General features: G+C 47.1%; 1 protein-coding gene and 1 long non-coding RNA gene across 13 annotated transcripts in view; one reads left to right on the forward strand and one right to left on the reverse strand.

Moving 5' to 3' along the window:
* Positions 1 to 25113, forward strand: part of LOC137207851 (uncharacterized) — a 76017-nt gene extending 50904 nt beyond the window's left edge. The window contains exons 2-8 of the long non-coding RNA XR_010935331.1: positions 6517 to 6655; positions 7933 to 10399; positions 10851 to 11062; positions 11896 to 12084; positions 13302 to 13768; positions 15681 to 15767; positions 16303 to 25113. This is a non-coding gene — a long non-coding RNA (uncharacterized lncRNA). The remainder of the gene's footprint in view (positions 1 to 6516; positions 6656 to 7932; positions 10400 to 10850; positions 11063 to 11895; positions 12085 to 13301; positions 13769 to 15680; positions 15768 to 16302) is intronic.
* Positions 1777 to 27736, reverse strand: part of PTPRT (protein tyrosine phosphatase receptor type T) — a 1092462-nt gene continuing 1066502 nt past the window's right edge. For all 12 annotated transcript variants that reach the window (XM_067708176.1, XM_067708171.1, XM_067708175.1 and 9 more), the window contains 4 exons: positions 13638 to 13763; positions 12596 to 12759; positions 10908 to 11043; positions 1777 to 9928 (listed from right to left, as the gene is read on the reverse strand). In XM_067708176.1, coding sequence (XP_067564277.1) covers positions 9875 to 9928; positions 10908 to 11043; positions 12596 to 12759; positions 13638 to 13763 — 480 coding nt within the window. In that variant the 3' untranslated portion in view covers positions 1777 to 9874. The remainder of the gene's footprint in view (positions 9929 to 10907; positions 11044 to 12595; positions 12760 to 13637; positions 13764 to 27736) is intronic.

Below are 27736 nucleotides of genomic sequence, written 5' to 3' on the forward strand. Positions count from 1 at the left end.
ATATACACACACACACATACACATATACATACATACACACACATATATATGCCATTTATATAGAAAATTTATGTATATTTATATATGTATAGAAAGGTCTGCAATAGCAAAAAATATTAACAAGTACCTTTGAAAGTGGTGACTTTACCTCATGCTTCAGAAAACTTTACTTTGAATTCTTTCAAGTGAGTATATGCTCCTTTTATAATAACTCTTTAAAAGGTATTTCCGTTTTGGGAGGGAAATGATACACCCCAAAGTATTTTTTATTAGGAGATGCATGAGATTTTTCTTCTTCTTTCTCAATATCAACTATCACATTTGTGGCAAAAGAATAAACATGGCAGGCAGAATAAATGAGATTACCATGACCAAGGACAAAGCGACAAGGATTACTAGCTGGCTGGCCACCGGGTTCCCCTCTTAGGACCTGAGTTGGGAAGCGTGCGTTCTCCAGGCTCTTGGCTTGCCAGGGGTGGGTACTACCTCTAGGTCTCTTACGTTGGAGAGCACTGCCAGGGTTCCTAAGCCTGAACGAGAACAAAGTGAACCAGGGCTCTGGCCCTATGGCTCATGCTTCCAGCTTGTACTTATACCTGGATACGTACAAAGAACTGGGAAGCCAGTCAATTCCAAGGAGTTGGTTCCAGCTGTTTCTTCTGCTTACCTGTAAAGCAGAGAGCATTGCATCATGTGCATCAGAGATTGGCAGCCTCATACCCTAGTTTGGGAACTGGTTTGTCTCCTTGTCCCTTATCTGTCCCCTTCTAAGAGCATTTGGAAGAGTGCTTGCATAACTTCAGCATGCATTACAATCACCTGGGGCACTTGTTAAGCATTCAGCTTCCTGGGACCCATCCTGGACCTACTCAATCAGATTCTGCATGTTTAGAAGCTTCTCAGGTGAACTGATGTGGGTGGTCTGTGGACCACGCTCTGAGATGACAGGTTTAAAGTCTGCATCTGGCACCAGTGGTTTGGTACCTAATCTCAGCATTTATTGCAACATTGAGAAGTGAGGTCTTTGTCAAGAGATGGAGTATCTTCCCCTGACTCTTGATTCTGAGTATGCTGTGCAACCAGCTTTGTCCAATGGGATGTTGCAGACATGACTCAGAACAACTTATGTGATCAGACTTTCTCATGTTCCTGCTGTCACCAGGAGAAGTGTATGCCTAGGCTAGCTTGCTGGTCCCAGGAGGAGGGTAAGAGACACATGGAACATGGCTGCACCAGCCAAGATGTCCTAGGCAAGCCTGGCCCGGAGCAGAGTCCTTAGCCAACACATGAGTGGACCAGCTGAGATTAGCTGAGCTCGGCCTAGCTCAAGCCCCAGCTGACCACCATGAAAGACTGTTTAAAGTTACTGAATTTTGGGTGGTATGTTACACAGCAATAGCTAGCTGATACATCCAGGCAGTTTGTTAATATGCAGATCCTGAAACTGTGATTCTGTAGGGTCTTAAAAATTTGTCTGTTTAACAAACTTCTGGTGTGATTCTGATGCCAGCACTCTGTGGACCCCACCTGAGAAAAACTTTTGAGACTCAACCCTTTTACAGGTGCAATATGAAATCATGAAATATCCCTGAATATCTATGAACCTCAACTATTCTCATCTGCAAAGAGGGGATAATTCATATTTCCTGCATCAAAGATGTGAGGATTAAATGAACATGAAGAAATCTAGTCAGCAACAGGCTTTTCTTTTCCTCCTTCTTCAACTTGTCTCCACCTCACCCTACCCAACCTCAGGAAGACACCAGTGAGAATATCTTAGGAAAACATGAATCTCAGGGTCACAGCTTTATTGTATAGATTTTTAACACAGCCATATTACAAACATTGTCAGGGAACATTTACAAGAATAAATAAGATGGACTTGCAGGTGTAAAAAGATTACACTTCACTGTAATGTACAGTCAAAAAATATATCTGATATTCATTGACCTGACATTATTTACCTTCTGCTTTTTGAAGCTAGAATTGGAAAGGAAAAAAAAAAAAATAGAACATTGACAGCACAGTGCTGGCTTTTTTAAAAAGTTGATTTATTTTGTTTTCTCTTCTCATACGTGCCTTATCTATCAAACACCCAAACTGTACAAGTGCAGGCCATTGGGACTCGTGGAGGAGGCTGCTAACAGTGTGGAGACTTTGGTCTCGTGCAGTGTCATATGCCCAGTGGACGTGAAAATGTCAGTCTCCCTGGAGTTGATGGGAACCCCGTGATGGCCCTTATGCGGCTATGATGGTGTCCAGTGGCCAAGGCAATGGTAGAAACCCCAACTCTTTGCCTTTCATTGGCTGGTAAGATGTAGGGTGGAAAGAGAAGGTAGGAAAGTGCTTTTGAGTCTGATTGCCAATATGGGTGAGCCTGGATTAGCCTGGGCTAGTTCAGGATCTACCTGGCAATGAAACGGATGTACCGGGGATGACTATGATCACATGTCAACTGAGTCACTGTGCTTTTGCTTTTGCAATTTGCTCTAACAGGCCTCGACTGCGGAGGGGAGGGGTAGAATTCACCTCTGGAGTTAATGTGTATGGGAAGCAAAACCCCACTCTGGGTCCTACTTGGACCTTTACTGATTCCGGCTGTCACTGATGGCCCTGTTGGCCAGCGGATCGAAATTATGACTGGTCTCATCACAGATCTTGGTGGGCCTGGGTTCTGTGGCAAAGCAGCTGCTCTCTCTGGGCTGTTTGGTGATAACCAGCCTGGATGAGCCTTTGATGCGTGGCTGGAGCAGCATCTTGGCCTGCGCGGTGCTGGGGCAGCAGGAGAGTAGGGGCTTCAACCAGCACACACCAAGCCCAACCTGCTCGGCTCTGTGCTCTGCAGGAAGGAAGGCGTTCAGACAAGGTCCCGGCTCCGTAATACATTCATCTAGGGTGGAAGAAACTTAAAGGCCCTCTCAGCAAAGCTCTTTCTTCCCTTTAAAGAGATGCCTGGCTCTTGCTGAACAGCTGCTGAGACAGAACTCATCTCTGGCAGATAGCAAGTTCTCTCTTACAGCTATGAAGTTTCACCCATTGGTCCTCGTTCCACTCATAGGAGTGATCCGGGACTAGTAAACTGTGCTTGAATTTATCTAACGATCTGCAGGCCTATGGAGGGTATGGGCACTGGTATTCTGCGTAACTCTTCAGAAGTCTGATCTGACCTGGGATGTCACCCCTTGGCCCTCTGAGCCTCCAGACTGCCCTGGAGGCTTTGGTCCAAAGAACAGCCTACATCATTAATCTTCCAAGGGAGAGACAGGTGCACGGTGGGCACCGAGAGTTTGTTGGACCATCACGAAGGGGGCCCACTGCTTTGTATTCATAAGCCCAAAGGCACAGAAGTATGTGTACAGGAACTCAACTTTGCGGTTTTGGCAGGTTGCTTCGTAATCCCTTTCCTCCCCCAAATCTAAGCATCCCACTCACCAAGGAACCATAAAGTATAATAATTACCCTGAGCTCCAGGCTTTCGTACCAATACCTTCCTGACCAACACTCTAAGGACCACAGACCCTCATTCTCTGAACATTTCAACCAGGGATCAGGGTCCAAATCCCACTGCTCAGAGCGGCTCTCAGACACCTACGGAAGCTCCATGGTAACCCTGCCCCAGCAGCTTTACTCTATAGTATGCCCATGCTGAGTCCTACATCTTTGTGTCAATGGCAGTGACTAGCCCAACCTCTTAGCATAACTAGGATGCTAAGCCTGGGGTCTACCATTATGGGTGCTGACCCCGCCTCTTGGGACCTAACATTCTTGGGTGGATTTGAGGGGGTGAATGTGGCCTCTTTGATGACCCTTTTCCACCTCTTCTGGAGGCAGGCAGGAGGGATGCAAGAGATGGTCTTGGTACCTACAAGAGTGTTGTACAGCCAGCCAGTGTGACGCAAAAGTCTATGTCTGGCTACCAGTAAACCAGAAGAGAGTCTGTTCACGTGCATAAGTATGGCTTAGACATCTCTCTGTGCTTCTGAGGATCATACCCATGACTCTGAAAAACTGGAGCCTCCGCCACTCTCTGCCACTGACTTCTCTCCTTGCTGTTCAGACAGTGTATGACCTCAAAGGCAGATCCTGGATAGATGGAAGCCAAGGCTTTGCATTTTATCACTGCTAGGCACGTCTCTGTTGAAAACCTCCAACACGGAACCCTTGCATGGGGATATAGGAACAAGGCTGAGTCTCAGCTGGTTCCCTCTATGCTGGGTTCACATTACTTATTTCCCTGTTTTATTTGGCTGTGATTTGAAGCTGGCATCATGGGCTGAGAAGGAGCTCAGACTAGTTAGATGACGGGGAAGGCAAGTCAGGGCTTGGAGATGCACGGCCACCACGTGACTCATGTCTCATCTTCTGCCCTGCAGCTTGGGTTGACCACCTGTCCCCCGGGATCCCGGCCCAGCACAATGTGTTGGCCTTATGGTTTAGAATTAGCATCGTGGTCATCTTACCGACAGGCTCACCCGTGTTTTCCATGGCATTATTCCTGACTCAACTTGGTGCTGATGGCCTCTCTGTCCAGCCCAGGAGAGGCCAGATGCAGGCTAAGTGAAGGGGGTTTTCTTCATCCCCTGTGAGGTACAGGGGAGCTGCCCTCTCCTTCAGTGTCCCTGGATCTGGGCTGGGCAGTTACTCCTGCAAAGATGACATGATGAGCATCTGTTTGCTCCTCCCTGGGCCTCACTTCTGTCTGCAGCATCCTTGCTAGACTGAACACCTCTATGCACACAACAGGGATTCACACCACAACTGTGTGGACCGCAGTGAGGACACACACCAGGGATTCACACCAGAGCTGAGGAAATGAGCATGGTGAGGCTAGCTTACCAACGGGGAACCGATGATGGATAAACGTGATTGGTCAGAGGGAAGGATTATCATCTTCTCTCCAAGATACTGAGACACATTCGAAAGCAACACCTTTGTTCCAGGTGGTTCTGGCCAGTCCCTCTCCATCCCCCATCCTACTGTGTCACAGAAGTGACCACTTTGCCCAGCAGACCGTATGCAACCTTGGTTCTGAGGAGTCCTATCGGGTCCTAACTTCTTGGCTTTGCCTTCCCGTTTTCCTACCCAAAGCTCTCCAGATCTACTTACCCCTTCTACCTGGCCGAGGCTCCTCTTTCCCACTAATTGGTTGGTTGCCCAACATTCTACAGCCAAGAAATGGCTGGGCTGAATTAGAACCAAAGACTGAGTCCTTCCTATCACAACCCCATGTCTCAGCAAGGGATGGGCTGTGCCATAGTAAACTGAGCTTCCTGATGGCAGCCCCCCCAGGGCCCTGCGTGTTGTAAGAACCCAGTGAGTATGTGGGGTTGCAGTAAAGTGACGAGGCTTCCAGCCCCCAGCCCCTCACGCGAAGTGTGTCCTCAGATTGGCCCACATTAGCAACCGTATGACTCTACCTAGACTAAGGACACCGCCTTGTAGAGGCCCCAGCATTCAGGAATCTGCTGAGTAAGGCTGTGTTCATCACCTCCTTTCCCTTTAGGGTTTTATGCGCTCAGCCGTCGCCACTCCAGATGGGCATGTCCTTGTAATTCTAGTAGATTTCAATGGCTTTTTTCCAGTATCCAACTTAAGAAGACTTGAGTTGAGATCAACCCATGAACAGTGAGGTCAGGGTACCCCCATACCATAGGATCTGCTAAGGGGAAGGGGGGCTGCACTTGAGCCTAGAATTGGCCACAGGAGGAAGCAGCATGGCCAGGCACTGTGCCTCTTAGACTGGGCTGTAATTCCCTAGGGTCCGTCATAGTGAGTTGAAGGGATCAAAGCCACATGAGGGACCAGAGCACATGTGGTTAAAAAAATATTTATGCACTTCTATGAAAACAAATCAGGCTAAATTAGAGAAGAATGCAAATATTATGTGAATTGCTAGACATGAAACTGAAGGAATTTTAAGCTGACCATTGTCTGCTTTGGGCTTTACAAGATCCATTGGGCCTGTTTCACTCTAGTCTTCGCTGTTATGGGTAGCCCCCCCCACCATGGGAAAATCTGAGACATGGGAAAATATTGTCTTTGAAGTCAAAAGAACCAGTTTAAATCCTGGCTCCCTCCTTTACTAGCTGTGGTGGAACTGTGGGCCAACGACTTCACCCCTCTGAACCTCAGTCTCCTCATGTATAAAATGGTGACAATTAGAAGCACTTCTTAGGAACGCTGGAAGAATTCGGTGAGCTCACGTTTACAGTCTCCAGCACAGGGTCTGCTGCTTGCACGGGAAGGCTGACATCTGGCAGGCAGGCCACTGCCCGGGCTACATCCAGAGACAGTGCAAAAGCAATCTGACCCCTTCTGCTCCCACAACGGGAGGCGTGCTGTAGCCATCTAGAGGCTCAGAGCCCCCCGGCCCCAGGACCTTCGTACCAGAAAGGAGGAGAGGACGACGTGTTAGGATGCAGCTAGGATACATCCCGAAGATGTCTAGGCCAGACGTGCAGTCAGGTGGGGACAGTGCCTGGCTTCTCGTTAATTCCTTGCCTCTCCTCCAAACAGGGTCCACGTCTAGGAGGTGAGAGCCATGAGGCTTTGTGCTAAGTGAGGGGACTCTCTTGGGCAGCCCAGAGACAGGAGGCTGGCCCCCGTCATGGAGACCCAGAGACCATGAGTTCCACTTCCCTCTGCGTCGTGAACGGTGAGCCTGCCCCGTAAGTGTAGAGTACCCCGGGGGAGGTGCTGTTTGCCCATGAGCTTTCCTGGGATCAAGTCCAAATTCCCGGGCACCAGCGCCCCGTCTCATCCACGTCCTGCCACATTCTTGCCACGTGGGATCTTGGGGGAAGCATCCCCATCCGCGAGCCTCAGTGTCTTCCAGTGTAAACTGGCCGGAGACTGTTCACTGCCCTGCATCCTCCGGAGGGTGGTTGGGTTGTGAGGAAGTGACGGGGGCCAGGGGTGCTGAGCTGGGGGAACCATCACTGGCCCTTGTTGGGTTACCCAGCACGGCCCGAGTTTTCATTCTAAATTCCTTCTCCCCAAAGTCACATTCTAAATTCCTACCATCTGAAATGATAGAAGCCACTGTCATTTTCATCTGCCAGCTATTCTGCCCCCTCCTGAGCAGAGTAAATCCTAGGGTTTCTTTGTGTTTGTTAGAGAGCACAACCCTCTCCCAGCCCCCATTCTGTACGGATGAGCCCAGATCTGAGAGAGGAGCATATAGCTGGCTGATCTGCTATGTCACAGGCTCCTTGAAGGCAGAGACTAGAGCCAGGGGAGGCCAGCAGGGGGCCAGGGCCTGGGGACCAGGAAAAGGGACCATGAAAGGGGAAGAGCAAGTTCATGGTGGGGCTCCTCCGCCTTCTTTTGCTTTGAGATGCTTCCTTTTGAACCTCCGAAGTGACAGCCCTTCCTTGATCGAGTCTGGTGTCCCTGGACTTCCAGACAGTTCCAGAGCCCATGCTGACGGGAACAGCTTCTGTGGGCTCCTTCCATGTCCCGTCCTCATGGGCCCAGGGGTCTGGCTTGGTCACCCTGCTTCGTGGCAGAGCAGAGACCCTGAGTTTCTCACAGAAGCTGCGTCTCCTGATCCAGCAACAAAATAATGAGCAGACAGACAAATAGATGTGATATTAAAAAGTATACGCTTAAGGGACCATTTTCACAGTGTCTGATGAAAGGAAAGAGGCAGCCCCACTGGCCCCAGAGGGAGCCTCCTCTAGCACTGAGCTGAGCGCATCACTCAAAGCTCCACTGCGTCCTGCTTGCCCGCAGGGGCCAAGTCTGCCCTGCTGGTGGAGCATTTGCCCCCTGACCCTGGCTGTCCTCCTGCCATGTTCTGCTCTAGTTGAGCTCATCTGCCATCTCACCGCACCCCCCGCCGCCCCCCTGCCAAGGATTCTGCACACCTCTTTGTCTTTGCATATGCTGATACCTTGGCCTGAGTTTCCTTTTCTTCCTTTTTCTACCCAGTGGAATGGATGTCACCTCCTCTAGAAAGCTCTACGCTGAATCTCTCTTGCTGTGAGGCTCGTGTAACACTTTGCGCTGTGGTTCAGTTTTCCCAGGATACAGTAAGTTCTTTAGGGAGAACACTGTGCCTTATTGAATTCTATGCTTCTCATGGCCGCTCTGGAGCTAGACCAGCCTTCAAGATGAAGCTTCCTGGATCCCAGGCCACCCGGGGGCTGCCAGGTACTGTACCAAAGCACCAGCTAGAGACCAAGGTAGAGTGTCCCTGGCTGGCAGACCTCACCGCCTGAGGGCACAGGGAATTGTTTTCACTGGCTAAGAAAGGAGATGGGACTAGCTTTCCTGGGGAGCTGGGAATGAGTTGCTGAAATATATCTGAAATTCTGAGCTTCCCAGAAAAATTGGCATAGGAAAGAAAGAATTAAATTCCCATTTGTGGAGTTCGCTGCTCAGAAATTTCTGGCCTTATTTTCCGTCCATATAATAATTGCTTGGCTGAGAAAAGGATGAAGAAAACGTTACAAAGAAGTCTCATCACTATTACCTGCCTTTTGGAAACCAGAACATCATGACTGAGGAAGACGCCTCACTGTCTTCGGTTGTAAAATAAGGATAACAGGTGAATAGCTCTCTCAGGGAGGGCGGGGGTGGGTTCTAAGAACTTGCCAAGCCTGGCATATGAGAGATACTTAGCCAATGCTGGCGCCCCTGTCAGTCACTGACTGACCCATACTTTGGGCAAGAGTCTAGGTTCCCCAGGTCTGATCCCCTTGTCCTATTTTAAACCAAAGTATAGCTGGGTCCATGATGACTATTTTCTAAGATGGCAGCTGAGTTTCTCTAGGAAGGTGTTCCAATTTGGAGATCCGAGGTTATGCCGGTACTCTGTCTGTCTGCCCCAAAGGCCAAAAGGGACTGTCTTCAGACTATCTCTCCCTTGCTCAGTGGCTGTGCTGTCCCTGGCTGGGACCTTTTGAGGACATTTCCAGGAGAGATAACAGGCCCCAGAGATTTGTCTTATCGCTACACAACCAAACGTCCCTCCCACCTTTTTTTGATATGAGACTAAGAAAGATTTTACATCCTCCAAAAGAAAGTTTCTTTACACGTACACTTTGGAAAATCATCAAATCTTAACTTGTTCATCCCTCCCAAAGGAGCCACCGCCCAAGACACACAGGGTCAGCCAGAGCCGTGCCCCAGGGAGGCAGTCCTTCTTCACAGACACAAGGAGCAGCAGCAAAGTCCCCTGCAGTTCTGCCCCACCGCACTGACCACAGAAACGCAAAGCAGACCTTTGTCCAGGACTGCCGCGGACACGGCGGACTGGCCAGTGAACGACAGAAGGTCAAGGCCTGGGCTGGGGGACGAGTACACAATGGTGGTGGGCCAAGCCCCATGCAGGTTAGTTGGGAGGATGGGGGCCTCTGCTGTGGTCTCGGGAGCATCCTGAAGTCCCAGTGATCCAGAGGTCCCTGAAGGAGACGGCAGCAGAGCCCGGTCATATTCACGACCCCGTGGAGGAGGAAAGCACACATCCCCCCACCGCCCAGAGGACGGAGGGCAGAGGACGTGCTGCCAGGTCTGTCACTCCCCTATACCCACACAGTCAGCTTGCCTCGAGATTCACAAACCTGAAAAGAGCAAAAGGAAGAGGTCTGGGCACTGAAAAATCCGGGCCTTGCTATACAGGTGCACTTCTGTATGGGCCCGTGCCTGAGGCTGGAAAAGAAGCCTGGGCCTTTCAGGGCGGCGTCCTCCACAGCAACTGGAGACTCCTCCGAAGGTACAGAGCCCACCGTGGACCACAGGCCCACCAGTCTTCTCCTGGAGTTGGGCAGGGCGCCACCGCTTAGCCCCTGAGCCCAGTCGCTGCCGTTCACAGAAAAGGGGGTTGGCTGCAGCAGCCTCTGGACTCCGGCAGGTTCTCCACGCCATTGGGCTAAAAGGAGCTTAAATATTCCAGTGCCACCTCGTATACAAATTTATACTGTTCCTGAGAGGAGGAGAGGCAGAGAGGGAGAAGAGAAGATGAAAAGGAAAGGGAAAATGCATTTAGTTTAGAGATACAGATTATGGAGGAAACATTATCTATGTCTATACTAACAGTCAATTCAAAATTGTCCACGCAGATTCAGATTCAATAGATCTGGAGTGGGGCTCAAGAGTCTGCATTTCGGGCTTCCCTGGTGGTGCAGTGGTTGAGAGTCTGCCTGCCGATGCAGGGGACGCGGGTTCGTGCCCCAGTCCAGGAAGATCCCATATGCTGCAGAGCGGTTGGGCCCATGAGCCATGGCCGCTGAGCCTGCACGTCCGGAGCCTGTGCTCCGCAACGGGAGAGGCCACAGCAGTGAGAGGCCCGCGTACCGCAAAAAAAAAAAAAAGTCTGCATTTCTACCAGGCTCCCGTGTGACACTACTGCTGCTGCTGGTCTGTGGACCAGACTTGGAGTAGGCCCTCACTTTGGGTAAGACCACACTTAGCACAGACTTGGAGACTCATTAAAGTTCCCTGTGTGTGGTATGTCTCCATCTCTGCACCAGGTCTTTCTTAACATCTGGAGCTCTGCCCCCAGTCTCTTCCTATCCCTTGCTTCACAGTGTCCTAGTCCAATGCTTTATATGATAAAAATGAGCATAAATTAATTAGAATGGGACTGGACTGAGTCAAAAACCTAATTCACATGCTACTAATCCAGAATCCCTACCCCTAAGCCAGAATCAGTGATACTTTCCCACAGAGTGGAAAGAGTAAAACAACGCAGCGTGTGCCAAGACGAATATCTGGACTCTCTGCAGAAGAGAAGCTGGTGAGGCTGGAGGGAGGAAGCAGGTAACTGTGGGCAAAGGGCAGTGACTGCAGGTGCTCAGGAAGCATCCGGCTGTTGAGTGTTTTTACTCTGATCCTATTTTCTTCAGGTCAAGGGAACTACGGTCAGCCCCTGGCTACTGGAGAACAGTTCTCGGGACACTCACCAGGGTCTCCACCATGTTGGACTTGTTGTTACGTAATGTTTTCACGATGTGGAACACATCGATGATGTTTTGCTGCTGGATCATCTCACACACGCTGCAGACAGCACAGAAGGTTCCGCTGCGGCCTCCCCCATTTCTAAACACACAGCAAAAAGGTGAGCGAGACTCCTGGGTACCCCTCAGGCACCTGCTGAGCCTAAGGCCGTGTTGGCAGTAGTGGAGGGTGACTGCCCTGGCAAATGCAAGGTGAGGCAGTGGTAAAAGTCTTAGCCTGAGCCATGAGTTATGGTTGGAGTCCCATCTGTGCCGTGAACCTGCTTTGACCTTGGGCAAGTCACTTCCTGTGTCTGAGCCTCAGGTTCTCCATTTGATAACCTTTGAAAGCTCACTTAGCTTGATGTTTCCTTGGTTCTAGCAGCATGTGACTGCCACCCACGGCACACTGACCCAAACCCCCAGGACAGACAGAGTGTCTTTGTCCGTGTGGTGCCTGTATCCTTGTCCAAAAGGATGCTCTGGGTCCACCTACACATCCAGTGAGGACAGCGGAAGGTTGCGTGTGTTTTTATTCCTAGTTCCTTCCATCCGCTGAGGACAGCAGTACCAGAGACACCTCTGTTAGCTGGGGTCAGCCAGCCTAGGTTTTGGGTGGGGCTGGGATGGGTCTCAGATGCTGAATCCCGAAAAGACGCATCTCTATTTATACACCCTGGTTTAAGCAAGACCCTACTGACCTGGAAAATAGGGAAAGGGGGCTCTTGGCAGGGTCATTCCTCTGTCACACTTTCTTTCTGATGCTCCATAAGTCATCTTCATAGAAACACCCCTCCAACTCTTTACAGAAAACCTCTTTAGGAATGTGCCAGATTTGGAACTCCTGGGCGTACTGCCAAGAGCAACTAATGATGTCATGTAATGGTCTGTGTCTAGAGAACATCTGGATGGAAACTAAGTCACTGAGTCTACCTCTCAGATGTTTTATCCACAGGACACCTAACGACCAGATGGTTCAAGTACAGACAGTTGCCCTCCACTCACTGGCCAGTGCCTGCATTTCAGTCTGTTTTGGTGTCTCTGCCCTCCAAGGATGCCAAAGTCTCTTGACAGAAGGACACCCCTGTGCTTTCCTACAGCTCAAACTGCTGGTCACCTCGGCAGGGGAAGACACGAATAAAAGGTACTCCTGCAAAAAAGCAGGCTAAAAAGCAATCGCATGGGAAAGAGGAGGAAGGGTCCCCTGTCCACCCCTCCCTTAAGCTCTCTGATTTTCCTGACATCTGTGCACCACATGAAAGAGGGGGCACGATAAGCCGGTTTTGAAATGACTGAACTCAATTCCAGGGTAAGATGTTATTAATTCCTCCACCTGCTCCAGAAATATTATTCTGAAAAAGGGAAGACTTTGATTCAACTTCCTTTTGAAAGAGTGAGGCCCTGTCCATCACTTCTCCCCAAATCATTTTCTAAGAAGCAAAGTGAATGATCGTGAGTCAGCTGTTCCACACATAGCTTTATGGCTGCAATCCCAGTCCATTAAAAGGACTGTAATGCCTCGACTACACTCCTATTGGCCTGTAAGGATGTATGGCCAGGCATGCCTAGGGCTGGTATTCGTGGCCAGCGGCATCCTCAAGGATGTCCCATTACCCCCCACCCAGTTGCCCTGGAGACCCCTCCATCATACTCACAGGCAGTGGACCACAGTGCGTCCCTCCCTCCCATCGTACTGCTCCTGCCACTTCTCCAGCCGTCGGACCACTTTGAGCAGAGAGCGCTTGGAGGGGGGTGTGTCCCGGTAGGCAGGCCAGCCAATGTACTGGAGGTGCTGGACTATACGATATCCATCCTGTGGCTGAGAAGAGAGAGGCTATTAGGGCTGTTCTGCTGGGGATGCTTTAGGGATGCAGGCCCTCCAGATACCCTGGAGGCTGCAGCATTGCAGTGGAAGATGGAATAAATGGGGTCTACGCTATAATGTCCTCATGGGGAGAGTCACACACTATCCCCATACCCACCTCTACACCTCTGTGCACATTGATTCTCCTGCCATGACTGCTCTGCATCCCTCCGCTACCTGAAAAACTTCTACTCAGTCCTCAAAACCCAATTCAAATGCCCCTTTCTCTAGGAAAGCCTTCCCTGAATACTGGGCAGGATTCTTCTCCCGTTCATGAGCCAAAACACGTCTCGCTTTCCCATTAGATGGAGAATTCTGAGGGCAGGGACTGAATCCTGTTCACCACGAGCCCCCAGTAAAGACCAAGGTCACTTCAGTTAGCCACCATTTCATAGATCACTCATCTGTTCCCTCCCACCCAATACTACTCCACCCAGCAGTGAAATTCCTCATGGAAGCAACTTACTGTTTTCCATCTTAGTGTTCCCACCATCTAGCCCAAAGCTTACTGGATCCAATCAAAGGCTGCATCAACTCATGCCGAAACAGCGTGACACAGGGAAGCGCTACGTTCTGAGATTTTCTGTCTACACGGCAGCAAGTGTGTCAGGAAACAGGCAGATGGCAGGCTGGATGTCCCCCTATGTGTCTCTGTGTGTGGGAGCCATTGCTGGGTCTGGAGCCGGAATTGGCAAAGGCATCACTTCCCCAAGGACGAGATGAACAGGAGAGGACAGCACAGACTCCTGGCTGGCCTGCAGGGTCCTCTCCCGGCAGCTTCCATCTGTTTTGGGAAGGAGGAGTCTGGGAAGCAGCGGCAGCCGTACACTTACCCGAGCCATGTTACAGATGCGGAATATTCTGTGGATGATGTCCTCATCGATGTCTGCGGAGACGAATTCCACCTGGATGGGCCCGTAGCACCCCGAGGTCTTCTCAGGCCAGTACTGCATACAGAGCTGAGGTAAGGAAAGGGGTCACAGAAAAAGGCTAAGGTCAGGGGCCGGGGGCATTGGTTTCATTTATCATGAAGCCTTTCTTGCTGCCTGCAGGACACATTGGCTAGAAAGGTAGAGTTTTATGTAGGAAATTAGGCTCAGCTTTCCTGTTGGGGAACAGCTACCCATTTTCCTGGTTGTTGAAAAGTCAGAGCTCTGAGCACAGAAACACTGGGCTTAAACATCTTTGCTGTGCTGATTTCAAACCATTCGTTAGGCTTGCTGGGCCTCAGTTTTCCTCATCTGTAAAATGGGGGAAATACTGTCTACCTTGTGCTGCTGTAAGGGTTAGATAGAACACTCTGAGGAAGGGCAACTACAATCTTTAGTTCAACACAAATCATAGCAACTTTCCCCCATTCTAGGAAAACCTTCACAGTGTTTATTTCATCATCAGATCATGAGTAGTTTTAAAAAATACATAGGTTTTGGCATCAGACAGGCTTGGGTTCAAATCCAGTCTCTGCTGCTTACTAGCTGTGCCATCCAGGCCTCAGTTTCTCCTGTGTGAAATGGGGCTAATTATGCTTACCTTGCACCAAAAGATAATGTAACATGGTATTGAGAGATCTTGCCTATTACCTTTTCTATATTTTTGGAATTAGAAATTCGAACCTACAGCTGAGAGCAAAAGGCAGTGGTTGCTTTTCAACCTAAGACAATGCTTCTCAGCAGAGGTTGCTTTGTCACCCAGGGGACATGTGGCAATTCTAGAGACATTTTTGACGATCACAGGTGGGGGCTGCTATGGGCATCTAGTGAGTAGAGGCCAGGCTGCTGCTAAATATCCTACAATGCATGTGACGCCCCCCTGAGAGGAATCTGGCCCCAGTGCTCAATGGTGCAGAGACTAAGAAAGCCTGGTCTAGGATCATAAATTGTCCCTTAAGTTTATAGTGTCATCAAGAGTGAGAGACAGATACTTTATGCCCCGGATCTGCTGAGTCACTAGATGACTATAGTTGGGGAAAGAAATATTAAGGTAGGTGGCACAGGTCGTGGCTCAGAGTAAGGCAAAGCATGCTTCCTCAACTCCTGGTTCCCAAGGGGCATGGAGATGGACACTGTCCAGGGGCAAGGAGGAGAGCTAAGGTTGAGGCTGCAGGCTCGCTGGGACCACCCCAGCATGGATCAAGAGGCCACGTGTTAGAAAGCCTTTTCACCTGGGGGTTTCCCGGAAGATGTAGCTGAGACTCAAAGACCCACCAAAGCTTCTGAGATCCTGGCATCTCAGTGGGGTCTGCCATAGCCTATGCTGAGCTTGTAGACAAGGAACTAGATGGACAGAGGCTACCCACGGCAATCCGGTGGCCTCCTCATGACCACCACGGATGCAGGATTTTCATGAAGGTGATCGCTTTCCCTTTCATTGAGAGAACAGCCAACTCACCCTGGGTAGTCACATGCAAAAACTTTTTTGATTCTATCCTTCCTCCAGAACTAGAGGCAGAATGGACGAGCAGGGAGGAGGGAGACCGTAGGAGAGAAAAGCACACATCTCCCACCTTCCTAGCTGTGGAACCTAAACTCCAGCTTAGGGATAACATTTGTTCACATTATGGCCCACTGGCCAAACCTGGCCAGCCGTCTGATTCTATAAATAAAGCTTTATTGAAATCTAGCTATATTAGCCATTTACATACTTTCTGTGGTTGCCTTCAAGCTATAACGGCAGGTTTGAGTAGTTGTGACAGAGACCACACAGCCTGCAAAACCTGAAGTATTTCCTATCTGGTTCTTTCTGCAGAGAAGGTTGGCCAACTCTTGTCCTATAGGGCTATTCTAAGGATAGAGAGAGAACACATGGGAAGAAAGCCCTTAGCAGAGTGCCAGCATCCACTATATTGCAGCGACTCATATCATTCTTGAACCCTCTAGGTGCTGCACGAAAACAACAACAATGATCATAGCTAACATATAAATTTGAAGAATTCTTCCTCTTATCACCCGTCTTAAATAGCAAAGGTAAGCAAGATTAAGTTTCATGATGCAATTCCTGGTGTGTGTGTGTGTGTGTGTGTGTGTGTGTGTGTGTGTGTGTGTAGGTGGGGAGTGCTGGTCACAGCGGTCTCTGTGGCTGGACAGTCATCTGCTGAGCTGTGCAGTAATGACAAATCCACAACTTGAACTTCATTTCTCTTTGCCATTGGCTCTTCTGACCTGCAACCTTCACAGTAATGAGGGACCAGTATAATAAGTCTGTGGCTGGCTAGAGAAATCAGCATTAATCAGAACTGCCAATTTAAAAAACATAATTGCCTTCATTACCTGCATTGAATCATGCCTTGCCAGAGGCTGGCTCTGATCCTGACATGAGGTACATGGGTCCAAGGCATCAAGGAAAGTCTATTATCCCCAATATTTTCAGTCTGGAGAGAATGTGGAACGATTTGTCTCTTTTAATAAGATTTCCAGACCAACTTCTCAAGCTAATAGGTTCTACTCTGCCTCAAACAAGACTCCTTTATTTTGGGACACTTCTCTGCGTTTGATTTTCCAGGTCACTCTACACCATGTCCAGAGGGCTGGGAAAGGTTGCAGAGTCCTTCTAATCCTCCATCAGAGCCAGCCTTTCACTTGAGTTCCCTAATCCGTGAGACGACATCAGCAATGGTCTGGGTGACATTCAGCCGGGTAACGTGTGGGCAGATGTGGTATTTCAGCTGCCACGGATCATCAGGGTCTGCCCCCAGGCCGGGACGCTGCACATCATCTAGCCATGGGAAATGGGAGAGAGAATGGGGGAAGCCCATGCTCTGTTCCTGGTGACCCTCTGGGGCTCGGAAATGATTCTCATCAATAAGAAATGTCCTCTAAGGTTTAGCTCAAGACTGTCCTGGTGTCCAAGTGCTGGGGTTGTGCCTCAGTGGGTACCACCACTTTGGCCCATGTATGCAGCTTAGCAAAAGGTAATGGGGCTCCTGCTTGAGGCGCCCTGGGCTCAAATCCCAGCCCTGTCACTCCCTAGCTGAGTGACTTGGTCAAATCTCTTAGCTTCTCTGGGTTAAGTGATGAGTGGCTGTGAATCTGAATGTGTCTACTTAGCACAGGCGTCTGTAGCTAGTAAGTACTCCATAAATGTAAGCTATAATTATTTGGCAGTGTGGGAGAGGGTCACTCAAAACAAGGTGGATAAAGTGAAGGGTCTTTTTCCCTCTACTTAGCAGCCCGTATGAAAATTTCCCTTTAGGATAATAATACCCAAAGGACTGCCCTTGTGAAAATTCCTGGTCAGCCAGCCTGACAGAGCAGTGGGGACAGGTGCCACCTGTGATATGGGGACACTGTTCTGCATGGCAGAGGAGAGAGGACTGTGGGTTGTTCTTGAGAGGGACCTAGGAGATGGAAGAGGGAAAGTAGGAGCATAAGGGAACCAGTGAAAGGGCTGAGGGTGAATCAGTGTGTCATGTGAGCCCCCCTCTCCTAAACTCCTAAATATTAAGCAAATTTATAATAACAAACACGGACAATGCTCAGTGTGCATGGGGGTTTCTTGTGGAAGCTGGTGAGGAACTGAGCTTTGCTCCCTTGGTGACTTACGTGGTCTCAGCTCCACTTCTATGTGAACTGAAGGGCCAGACCATGAGCACATAAGCATCGACAGTTTATAGGAGAGCCGCCAAGATGGTGGAGTAGAAAGACCCAGAGCTCACCTCCTCTCATGAGCACACCAAAAATCACAACTATCTGCAGAACCACCATTGGTGAAAAAGAAAGACTGGAACCTACCAGCAGAAGATCTTCTGCAATTAAAGACATAAAGAAGGAACCACAAAGAGACAGGTAGGAGGGGCAAACTCACAACATAGTCAAATCCCATACCCCTGGGTGGGCGACCCACAAACTAGAGAATAATTACATTACAGAGGTTCTCTCACAGGAGTGAGAGTTCTGAGCCCCACGTTGGGCTCCCCAGCCTGGGGGTCTGGTACTGGGAAAATGATCCCCCAGAGCATTTGGCTTTGAAGGCCAGTGGGACTTGATTTTGGGAGTCCCACAGGACTGGAGGAAATAGAGACTTCACTCTTAAAGGGTACACACAAAATCTCACACTCGCTGGGACCCAGGGCAAAAGCAATTTGATAGCCTGGGCCAGACCTACCTGCTGGTCTTGGAGAGCCTCCCGGAGAGGTGGGGATGGCTGTGGCTCACCCTGGGGCCATAGACACTGGTGGCAGCCATATTTGGGAACATTCTACCGTGTGAGCACTGCTGGTGGTGGCTGCCATCCTGGCTCATCAACCCCACCCAAAAGCCTATAGGTGCAAGTGCTGGGATGCCTCAGGCTAAGTAACTAACTGGGCAAGGACACAGCCCCACCCATCAGCAGACAGGCTGCCTAAAGACTTCCTGAACCCACAGTCACCTCTAGAAAAGCCCCTAGACATGGCCTGCCCACCAGAGGGCCAAGACCCAATTCCACCTCCCAGTGGGGAGGCATAGGCCCTTCCCTTCAGGAAGCCCTGAAGACCCAGCCTGCTCACAGTAGGCAAGAGCCTACCCTGGGACCAGCTGGGCCCTGGCCCTGTACACTAGCAGGCCAACGCAAGCTTTGAGATACCCTAGATCCCATACCCAACTGTGTCAGGAATTGCCCCCCTCCAACCTGAAATGAGCTCAGGGATCCCTGGGCCCTGCAGCCAGACTCCAGGAACTGGCTCTGCTTGCCTGGCACTAACCCCTGAACCTGGCTTTACCTGCCAGTGGATCAGCAACAGCCCAAGAGTCTGCGGGACCCTGACTCCGGCCACCAGTGAGCCAGCACTAGCCCCGGGACACCCCTAGGGTTCCGCAGCCAGTGCCTTGTGACCAGGCCACACTAACTAGCAGCCAGCAGCATCTGTACAAGGCAGAGCTTGGCAACCAACTGGGCCAGGGGCCAACCAAGCCTACCAGACTGCCCACATACACCGCCACAACAGAAGGACCCATGCAGCTGTCTTAGGTGGCACCCCAAGAGCATATACCTTGGGTGATGAGAGGGGAGTGCACTGCTGGGATGCACAGGACATCTACAGAAGGCCACTTATGCAAGGTTGAGAAACGTAACTAACCTACCACATATATAAAAATACAAATTGCAACTTAGACAAAATGGGGTGGCAGAGGAACATGTTCCAGACGAAGAAACAAGATAAAAGCCCAGAAGAAGAATTAAGTGAAGTGGAGCTAGGCAATATACCCGAGAAAAAGTTCAGAGTTATGATCATAAAGATGATCAAAGAACTCAGAAGAAGAATGGATGTACAGAGGGAGAAATCAGAAGTTCAAACAAAGAGAAGAGATAACAACTGAACAGAGATGAAGAATACAAAAAATGAAATGAAAAATACACTAGAAGGAATCAATAGTAGACTAAATGATATGGGGGAATGGATCAGTGAGCTGGAAGACAGTAATAGAAGACAGAGTAATGGAAATCATTGCCACTGAACAGAAGAAATAATGAAAAGAAATGAGGACAGTTTAAGAGACCTCTGGGACAATATCTAGAGCACTAATATTCACATTATAGGGGTCTCAGAAGGAGAAGAGAAAGGACCTGAGAAAATATTTGAAGACATAATAGCTAAAAACTTCCCTAACCACGGAAAGGAAACAATCACCCAAGTCTAGGAAGTGCAGAAAGTCCCATACAGGATTAACCCAAAGAGGAACACAACAAGACACATTGTAATTAAAATGACAAAAAGATAAACAGAGAATATTAAAAGCAGCAAGGGAAAAGTAACAACATACAAGGGCACTCCCATAAGGCCATCAGCTGATTTTTCAGCAGAAACTCTGCAGGCCAGGAGGGAGTAGCACGATACATTTAAAATGATGAAAGGGGAAAATCTACAACCAAGAATACTTTACCCAGCAAGGCTCTCGTTCAGATTTGATAGAGAAATCCAAAGCTTTACAGATAAGCAAAAACTAAAAGAGTTCAGCACCATCAAACCAGCTTTGCAACAAATGTTAAATGATCTCCAGGCAAAAAAGAAAAGGCCACAACTAGAAACAAGAAAATTACAAAATGACAAAGCTCACCAGTGAAGGCAAACATACAGTAAAGGCAGGAAATCACCACCACACAAAGCTAATAGGGAGGTTAAAAGATACAGGTAGTAAAATCATCTATATCCACAATAAGCAGTTAAGGGATACACAAAACAATTAGATAAAATATATCAAAAACAGTAATCATGAGGGGAGGAGAGTACAAATGTAGGGTTTTAAAAATGCATTTGAAATTAAGAGATCATCAACTCAAAATAATCACATCTATATATAAAGGCTGCTATACAAAAACATCATGGTAAGTGTAAACCAAAAATCTATAATAGATATACACACAAAAAAGAAAAAGAAATCCAAACATAACACTGAAGATAGTCATCAAATCATGAGAGAAGAGAACAAAAGAAGAAGAAAGCAGAAAAAGCCAAATCCAAAACAATTAACAAAACAGCAATAAGAACATACATATCAACAATTACCTTAAATGTAAATGGACTAAATGCTCCAACCAAAAGACACAGAGTGGCTGAATGGATACAAAAACAAGACCCATAGATATGCTTCCTACAAGAGACTCACTTCAGCTCTAGAGACACATACAGACTAAAAGTGAGGAGATGGAAAAAGGTATTCCATGCAAATGGAAATCAAAAGAAAGAGCAGCAATACTTACATCAGACAAAATAGACTTTAAAGACTATTACATGATACAAAGAAGGGCACTACACAGTGATCAAGGGATCAATCCAAGAAGAAGATACAATTGTAAATATATATGCATCCAACATAGGGGCACCTAAATATATAAGACAAATATTAACAGACATGAAAGGAGAAATCGATACTAACACAATAATTGTAGGGGACTTTAACATCTTAACATCCCACTTACATCAATGGACAGATGATCCAGACAGAAAATCAATAAGGAAACACAGGCCTTAAATGACACATTAGACCAAATGAACTTAACTGATATATAAAGAGCATTCCATCCAAAAGCAGCAGCATACACATTCTTTTCAAGTGCACATGGAACATTCTTCTGGATAGATCACATGCTAGGCCACAAAACAAACCTTGGTAAATTTCAGAAAGTTGAAATCATATCAACCATCTTTTCCGACCACAACACTATGAAACTAGAAATCAACTACAAGAAAAAACCTGCAAAAAAAATACGTGGAGGCTAACCAATATGCTACTAAACAACCACTGGATCACTGCAGAAATCAAAGAGGAAATCAAAAAATACCTAGAGACAATGAAAACGAAAACATGACGATCTAAAACCTATGGGATGTAGCAAAAGCGATGCTAAGAGGGAGGTTTATAGTGATACAAACTTACCACAGGAAACAAGAAACATCTCAAACAACCTAACCTTACATCTAAAGCAACTAGGGAAAGAAGAACAAGAAAACCCCCAAAGTTAGTAGAAGGAAAGAAAGATCAGAGCAGAAATAGAGACTAAAAAAAAAAAAAAAAAAAAAAAAAATAGAAAAGATCAATGAAATTAAAAGCTGGTTCTTTGAAAAGAGACAAAATTGACAAACCTTTAGCCAGATTCATCAAGTAGAAAAGGGAGAGGGCCCAAATCAATAAAATCAGAAATGAAAAAAGTTACAACTGACACCACAGAAATACAAATGATTATAAAAGACTACTATGAACTACATGCTGATAAAATGGACAACTTAGAAGAAATGGCCAAATTATTAGAAAGATATAATCTCCCAAGATCGAACTAAGAACAAGAAAATATGAAGAGACCAATTACCAGTAATGAAATTGAATCAGTAATTAAAAAACTCTCAACAAACAAAAGTCTAGGACCAGATGGCTTCACAGGTGATTTTTTTACCAAACGTTTAGAGAACAGTTAACACCTACTCTTCTGAAACTATTCCAAAAAAACTGCAGAGGAAGGAACATTCCCGAACTCATTCTATGAGGCCAGCACCCTCCTGATACCAAAACCAGACAAACACACACACACACACACACACTCTACAGGCCAATTATCACTGATGAACCTAGATGCAAAAATCCTCAACAAAATACTAGCAAACCAAATCCAATAATACATTAAAAGGATCACACACCATGATCAAGTGGGATTTATCCCAGAAATGGAAGGATTTTTAATATCCGCAAATCAATGTGATAAACCACATTAACAAATTGAAGAAGAAAAACGGTATGATGACCTCAATAGATGCCGAAAAGCTTCTGATAAAATTCAACATCCATTTATGATAAAAACTCTCTAGAAAGTGGGCAGAGAGGGAACCTACCTCAACATAATAAAGGCCCATATGTGGCAAACCCACAGCTAACATCACACTCAATGGTGAAAAGCTGAAAGCATTTCCTTTAAGATCAGGAACAAGACAAGGATGTCCACTCTTGCCACTCTTATTCAACATAGTTCTGGAAGTCCAGCCACAGCAATCAGAGAAGAAAAGGAAATAAAAGGAATCAAAATTGGAAAGGAAGAAGTAAAACTGTCACTGTTTGCAGACAGCATGATACTATACATAGAAAATCCTAAAGACGCCACCAGAAAACAACTAGAGCTCATCAATGAATTCAGTAAAGTTGCAGGATACAAAATTAATATACAGAAATCTGTTGCATTTCTATACACTAACAACAAAGTATCAGAAAGAGAAATTAAGAAAACAATCCCATGTACCGCTGCATCAAAAAGAATAAAATAACTAGGAATAAACCTACCTAAGGAGGCAAAAGACCTGTACTCCAAAAACTGTAAGACACTGATAAAACAAACTGAAGATGACACAAAGAGATGGAAAGATATACTGTGTTCTTGGATTGCAGGAATAAATATTGTTAAAATGACCATAATATCCAAGGCAATCTACAGACTCAATGCACTCTCTATAAAAATACCAATGGCATTTTTCACAGAGCTAAAACAAATAATTAAAAAATTTGTATGGAAACATAAAAGACCCTGAAGAGCCAAAACAATCTTGAGAAAGAAGAATGGAGCTGGAGGAATCATGCTCCCTGACTTCAGACTCTACTACAGTGTTACAGTAATCAAAACAGTATGGTACTAGCACAAAAACAGAACCACAGATCAATGGAACAGGATAGAAAGCCCAGAAATAAACCCACGCACGTATGGTCAATTAATCTACAACAAAGGAGGCAAGAATATACAATGCAGAAAAGACAGTCTCTTCAATAAGTGGTGCTGGGAAAACTGGACAGCACATGTAAAAGTATAAAATCAGAGCATTCTCTAACACCATACACAAAAATAAACTCAAAATGGATTGAAGATCTAAATGTAAGACCAGATACCATAAAACTCCTGGAGGAACACATAGGCAGAACACTCTCTGACGTAAGTCGCAGAAATATTTTTTTGGATCCATCTCCTAAAGTAAAGGAAATAAAAGCAAAAGTAAATAAATGGGACCTAATTAAACTTAAAAGCTTTTGCACAACAAAGGAAACCACCGACAAAATGAAAAGACAACCTACTGAATGGGAGAATATCATTGCAAAGGATATGACTAATAAGGGATTAATATCCAACATATATAAACAGCTCATACAACTCACATTTTTTAATTCTGCTGATTGAAAAATTCTGCTGAATAGACATTTTTCCAAAGAGGAAGTGCAGATGCCCAATAAGCATATGAAAAGATTCTCAACATAGCTAATCATCAGGGAAATGCAAATCAAAACCACAAGGAGATATCACCTCATACCTGTCAGAATGACCATCATCAAAAAGAACACACATAATAAATATTGGCAAGGATGTGGAGAAAGGGGAACCCTCATACACTGTTGGTGGGAATGTAAATTGGTGCTGCCACTGTGGAAAACAGTACGGAGGTTTCTCAAAAAATTAAAAATAAAACTACCATATGACCCAGCAATTCTACTCCTGAGTATACATCCAAAAAAACCCAAAAGCACTAAATCAAAAAGATACTTGCACCCCAATGTTCATAGCAGCATTATTTACCATTGTCAAGATATGAAAGCAACCTAAGTGACCACCAACAGATGAATGGATAAAGAAAATGTCGTATATATACACAATGGAATACCACTCAGTTATAAAAACGAATGAAATTTTGCCTTTGGAGCAACATGGCTGGACTTGGAGGGCATTATGCTAAATGAAATAAGTCAGACAAATATTGTATGATATCACTTACATATGGAATCTAAAAAGCACAATAAACTAGTGAATATAACAAAAAAGAAGCAGACATGTATAGAGAACAAACTAGTGGTTACCAGTGGAGGGGGAGGGGTAATCAAGGGGTGGGGGAGTGGCAGGTACAAACTATTGGGTGTAATAAGATAGGCTCCAGGATGTATTGTACAACACAGGGAATCTAGCCAATATTTTGTAATAACTGTAAATGGAAAGTAACCTTTAAAAATTATATTAAAAATTTAAAATAAATTTAAAAAGAGAAACAAAAGGTTATAGAAATCTTGGGGGGAGGAGTTTATGGTTTCTTAAGGCCTTGGAAATAGGGGGTTCAAGGAAGTCCACTTGGCGGTCTAAAACCACAAGGACCCAGCTGACCTGGGGCCACACATACACTCAATGTAACATTGTTACCTTCTTCCTACTACAACTTGCAGTAGTTGTCTCCATGATAGATTCCAATCCTTTAGCCTATAGCCCAGCCTCTTCCTACCTTATATCCTAGTGCTCTGCTTCTCCTCCCTTTCTTACCCATCCGTCTAGGAGGGGTGGTGTTTCCTGCCCATAGGGAGGGCCTCGCCACTGCAGATGCACACGGCTGGGCTGATGACCACGCCTGGGGGGCCAGGGAGGGAAGCCACTGCAGCTGCTGCTGCTGATTTAGAAATGGCCACGCTTCTCCTGGAAAAGCAGAGGGGTTTTTGCTATTTATTGTCAGAACAAGTTAAACCAAGCGAAAGTCATGAAGCCTGTGTGGACAGCCCTGGAAGAGCTGCCATGCTTTATTCCACCTAGTGATCTCCACTGCTGCTTGGGACATAGAAAGATGTCCTTCAGAGGTGCACGTTCACACACGAAATCTAACACCAAGGTTGCCTCCCTGTTAGACATCATTTTCTTGCTGATGGAATCAGAAAGCTTGTTAGTCACTGAAATGAACACACTCTGATGAGTTAAATGAAAACTAGCATATGGCCTATTACTGGAATAAACAATTCTAAAGCATATTTCAGTACACCTTAGCTATGCCTTCTGTTAATTAAAAAAATGCTTTGATAAAATGGAAAAACCAAGTAATATAGCTTCTAGAGATGAAGGACTCTACTTATCAAGGTCCCTGTGATCAATCCCAGGCCACTTAAAGGTGAGGTGAATTCGTATTTTTAAGAGAAAAATATAAGAGTTACTTGAATTGGTTTTAAAAGTCAGATCAGTGATGACAAAATTCATTTAAATAGACTCCCATAAAGAGCCCAAAACGTATCACTGGCTTTAACACTGTGGCCAGGTAAGGAAGACAGACTATAGGGGAAGAGGAGGGCGTGAAGCCAGGGAGAGAGAGAGAAAGGCACATGGACCATAATCAAAGCACATTTGCCCATCCATTCTCCATTCACCTATCCATCGTCCCATGAGGTGATACTGCAATTCCATGTAGTGGGTGGAAACTCACTCTTAGGTACATCAGAGTTTGTTTCCGGGAAGGAAGGGTCGGAGTTTAGGAAAATATCTACAGAGGAAGTAGGGTGGGGGGAAGACAAAGGCTCAGGGCAGGTTTTGGAAGGAGGTAATAGAGAAAGATGAATTATGCAGCTTAAGAATGGAACGGATTTTGGGGGAGGGGTGGAATGGGGGGGAGGAAGGAAGAAAGTGGTTTGGGCAACAGGGTGGGGGAGAAGATGTGCTGCCAGCCACCAGGTGTGAGGAGACAGGTGGGGTTTAAGAACCAGGATGTGCGATGTTCCACCTTCAGCCACGGGCATTGCTGAGATATGAACCCCATGTTGCCTCCAGTAAAGCCTGAGCTGGAACTTGGAAGTGGACATGAATACAGGACCCCCTTGGAATTCCCAGAAATCTTGGGGGTGGACAGTGGAATTTCCCACAGGAAGGGGAAGAGGAAACAGAGCCTATTTTGTCTAAATCTTCAAAGATAGAGTGAACTTGGCTGGCATCTGAGTTATACGAACTTCATAGATGATAACACTGAGACTTTGACAAGGTAGGAAACTGGCTTAAGGCAACACAGCAAGTAAGTGGCAAGGCTAGAACTTGAACTCAGGTCTCTTGACCCCAAACTCCTTATTCTACTGTTCCAGTGGGGGCTGAGACAGAAACACCACCCCCTGCAATGCAGAGACACAGACGTGGGCATCCCGTGTATTCTGCTAGCACGTTAGGCTGTGTTTTCACAAGCCAAGATAAAAATGGGGGTATCAGTGCTTGCTGATGCTTGTCCAGGCACAATGACAGGAAAAGACATCTCTGAAACATCGCCCCCGCTTTCTTCCTGGGAGGATGACAAGCTTGCCTCTCTCACTTCCAGAAGCTCCGTGGGAAGGCATGTTCTTGGCCCTCACCTCCCTCACCTTTTCACTTGGCTTTGCATCGCCTGAACTCTCAGACTTTCCACGGCAGTTCAGAACCGGGGCCCTTGTTTGTTCTAAAGTAAGCAGCATTCCTTCCTGCTCCATATACCCAGGTACCAGCAAGCCACTGCTTATCAGGCACGGGGGCCCTGGAAATCCTGCTGTTTAAACGGCGGCGGAAGTCTTCACCATCCCTGGCAGGGGGCCCTGGGCCTGGGTCAGGGGTGGCTGTGGGACTCTGGACAAAGCCTGCCTGGGCTTCAGCTTCCTGACCTGCAAAATGAGAGGAAGTGGACCTGGGTCAGACCAGTGGTTTCCACAGTGGCGTCCATATAGTTGGTAGGAGAAGCCAACGAGCTATCTCCAAGGTCTTCAAAAGCCAAAGGGGATCACACCATTGTCCTGAGTGGAGGACACCGAGTCTCTGGCTTTAGAGCACCTCATTGTTTTAGCTTTGTCTATGGCCTGCAGATCAGAAATGCATTGAGACAGTTATACATTATGAATTAGTCAATACAGTTTGGGAAATAAAGGCTTTCAAAGTGGCAAGTCTTTGGAGGGAAGACATGGGAAATATTGAATGGTGTTTGGAGAACACTTAGTTTATAAAATCTCTAAGAGGTAAGCAAGGTAAAGCGTACTGCCTAGAATTAGAGACAAGGAAAATACTGAGCAGCTCAGGGGATCCTCCAAGCAGAGCCAATATCATAAAAGAGTAGAAACTTCAAGGAATGCTCAAGCCCCAGCACTTATTCTATGGAAACAACAGAAATGAGGCCAGGTCTCGTTGACCCCCAAACCTGACTCCAGGCCGGGTGGGGTCATGGTGGTCATCCCCTGCTAGTTCCTCTGGTGCTGCCTGCCCGCAGTGCTTGGGGCAACATGACATGCTGCCTGGACCCGGTTCTCCCATCCCTTCTGCTCCCTGCTCAGCTTCTCCCCGCAGCTTGAAGGTCCTGGTGCAATGGTTCCAGCTAAAGATGTTTCCAGCCTGTCTGATGCCAAAGAGAGTCTAGGAGGTGGATAGTACTTCCATAGAACACCTGCTCCATGGGGATTGGGGACTTTTTTTTTTTTTTGCGGTATGCGGGCCTCTCACTGTTGTGGCCTCTCCAGTTGCGGAGCACAGGCTCTGGAAGCGCAGGCTCAGCGGCCATGGCTCATGGGCCCCGCCGCTCCGCGGCATGTGGGATCCTCCCGGACCGGGGCACGAACCCGTGTCCCCTGCAGCGGCAGGCGGACTCTCAACCACTGCGCCACCAGGGAAGCTCCTGGGATTGGGGACTTTTTTGTGCCTCTTTTGTGCTTTGCTGTGTCTAAGTTTGTGCCTAGCACATGGTAGGTTCCCA

This window comes from Pseudorca crassidens, chromosome 15, assembly GCF_039906515.1.
Source record: "Pseudorca crassidens isolate mPseCra1 chromosome 15, mPseCra1.hap1, whole genome shotgun sequence".
NCBI classification, from domain to species: Eukaryota; Metazoa; Chordata; class Mammalia; order Artiodactyla; family Delphinidae; genus Pseudorca; species Pseudorca crassidens.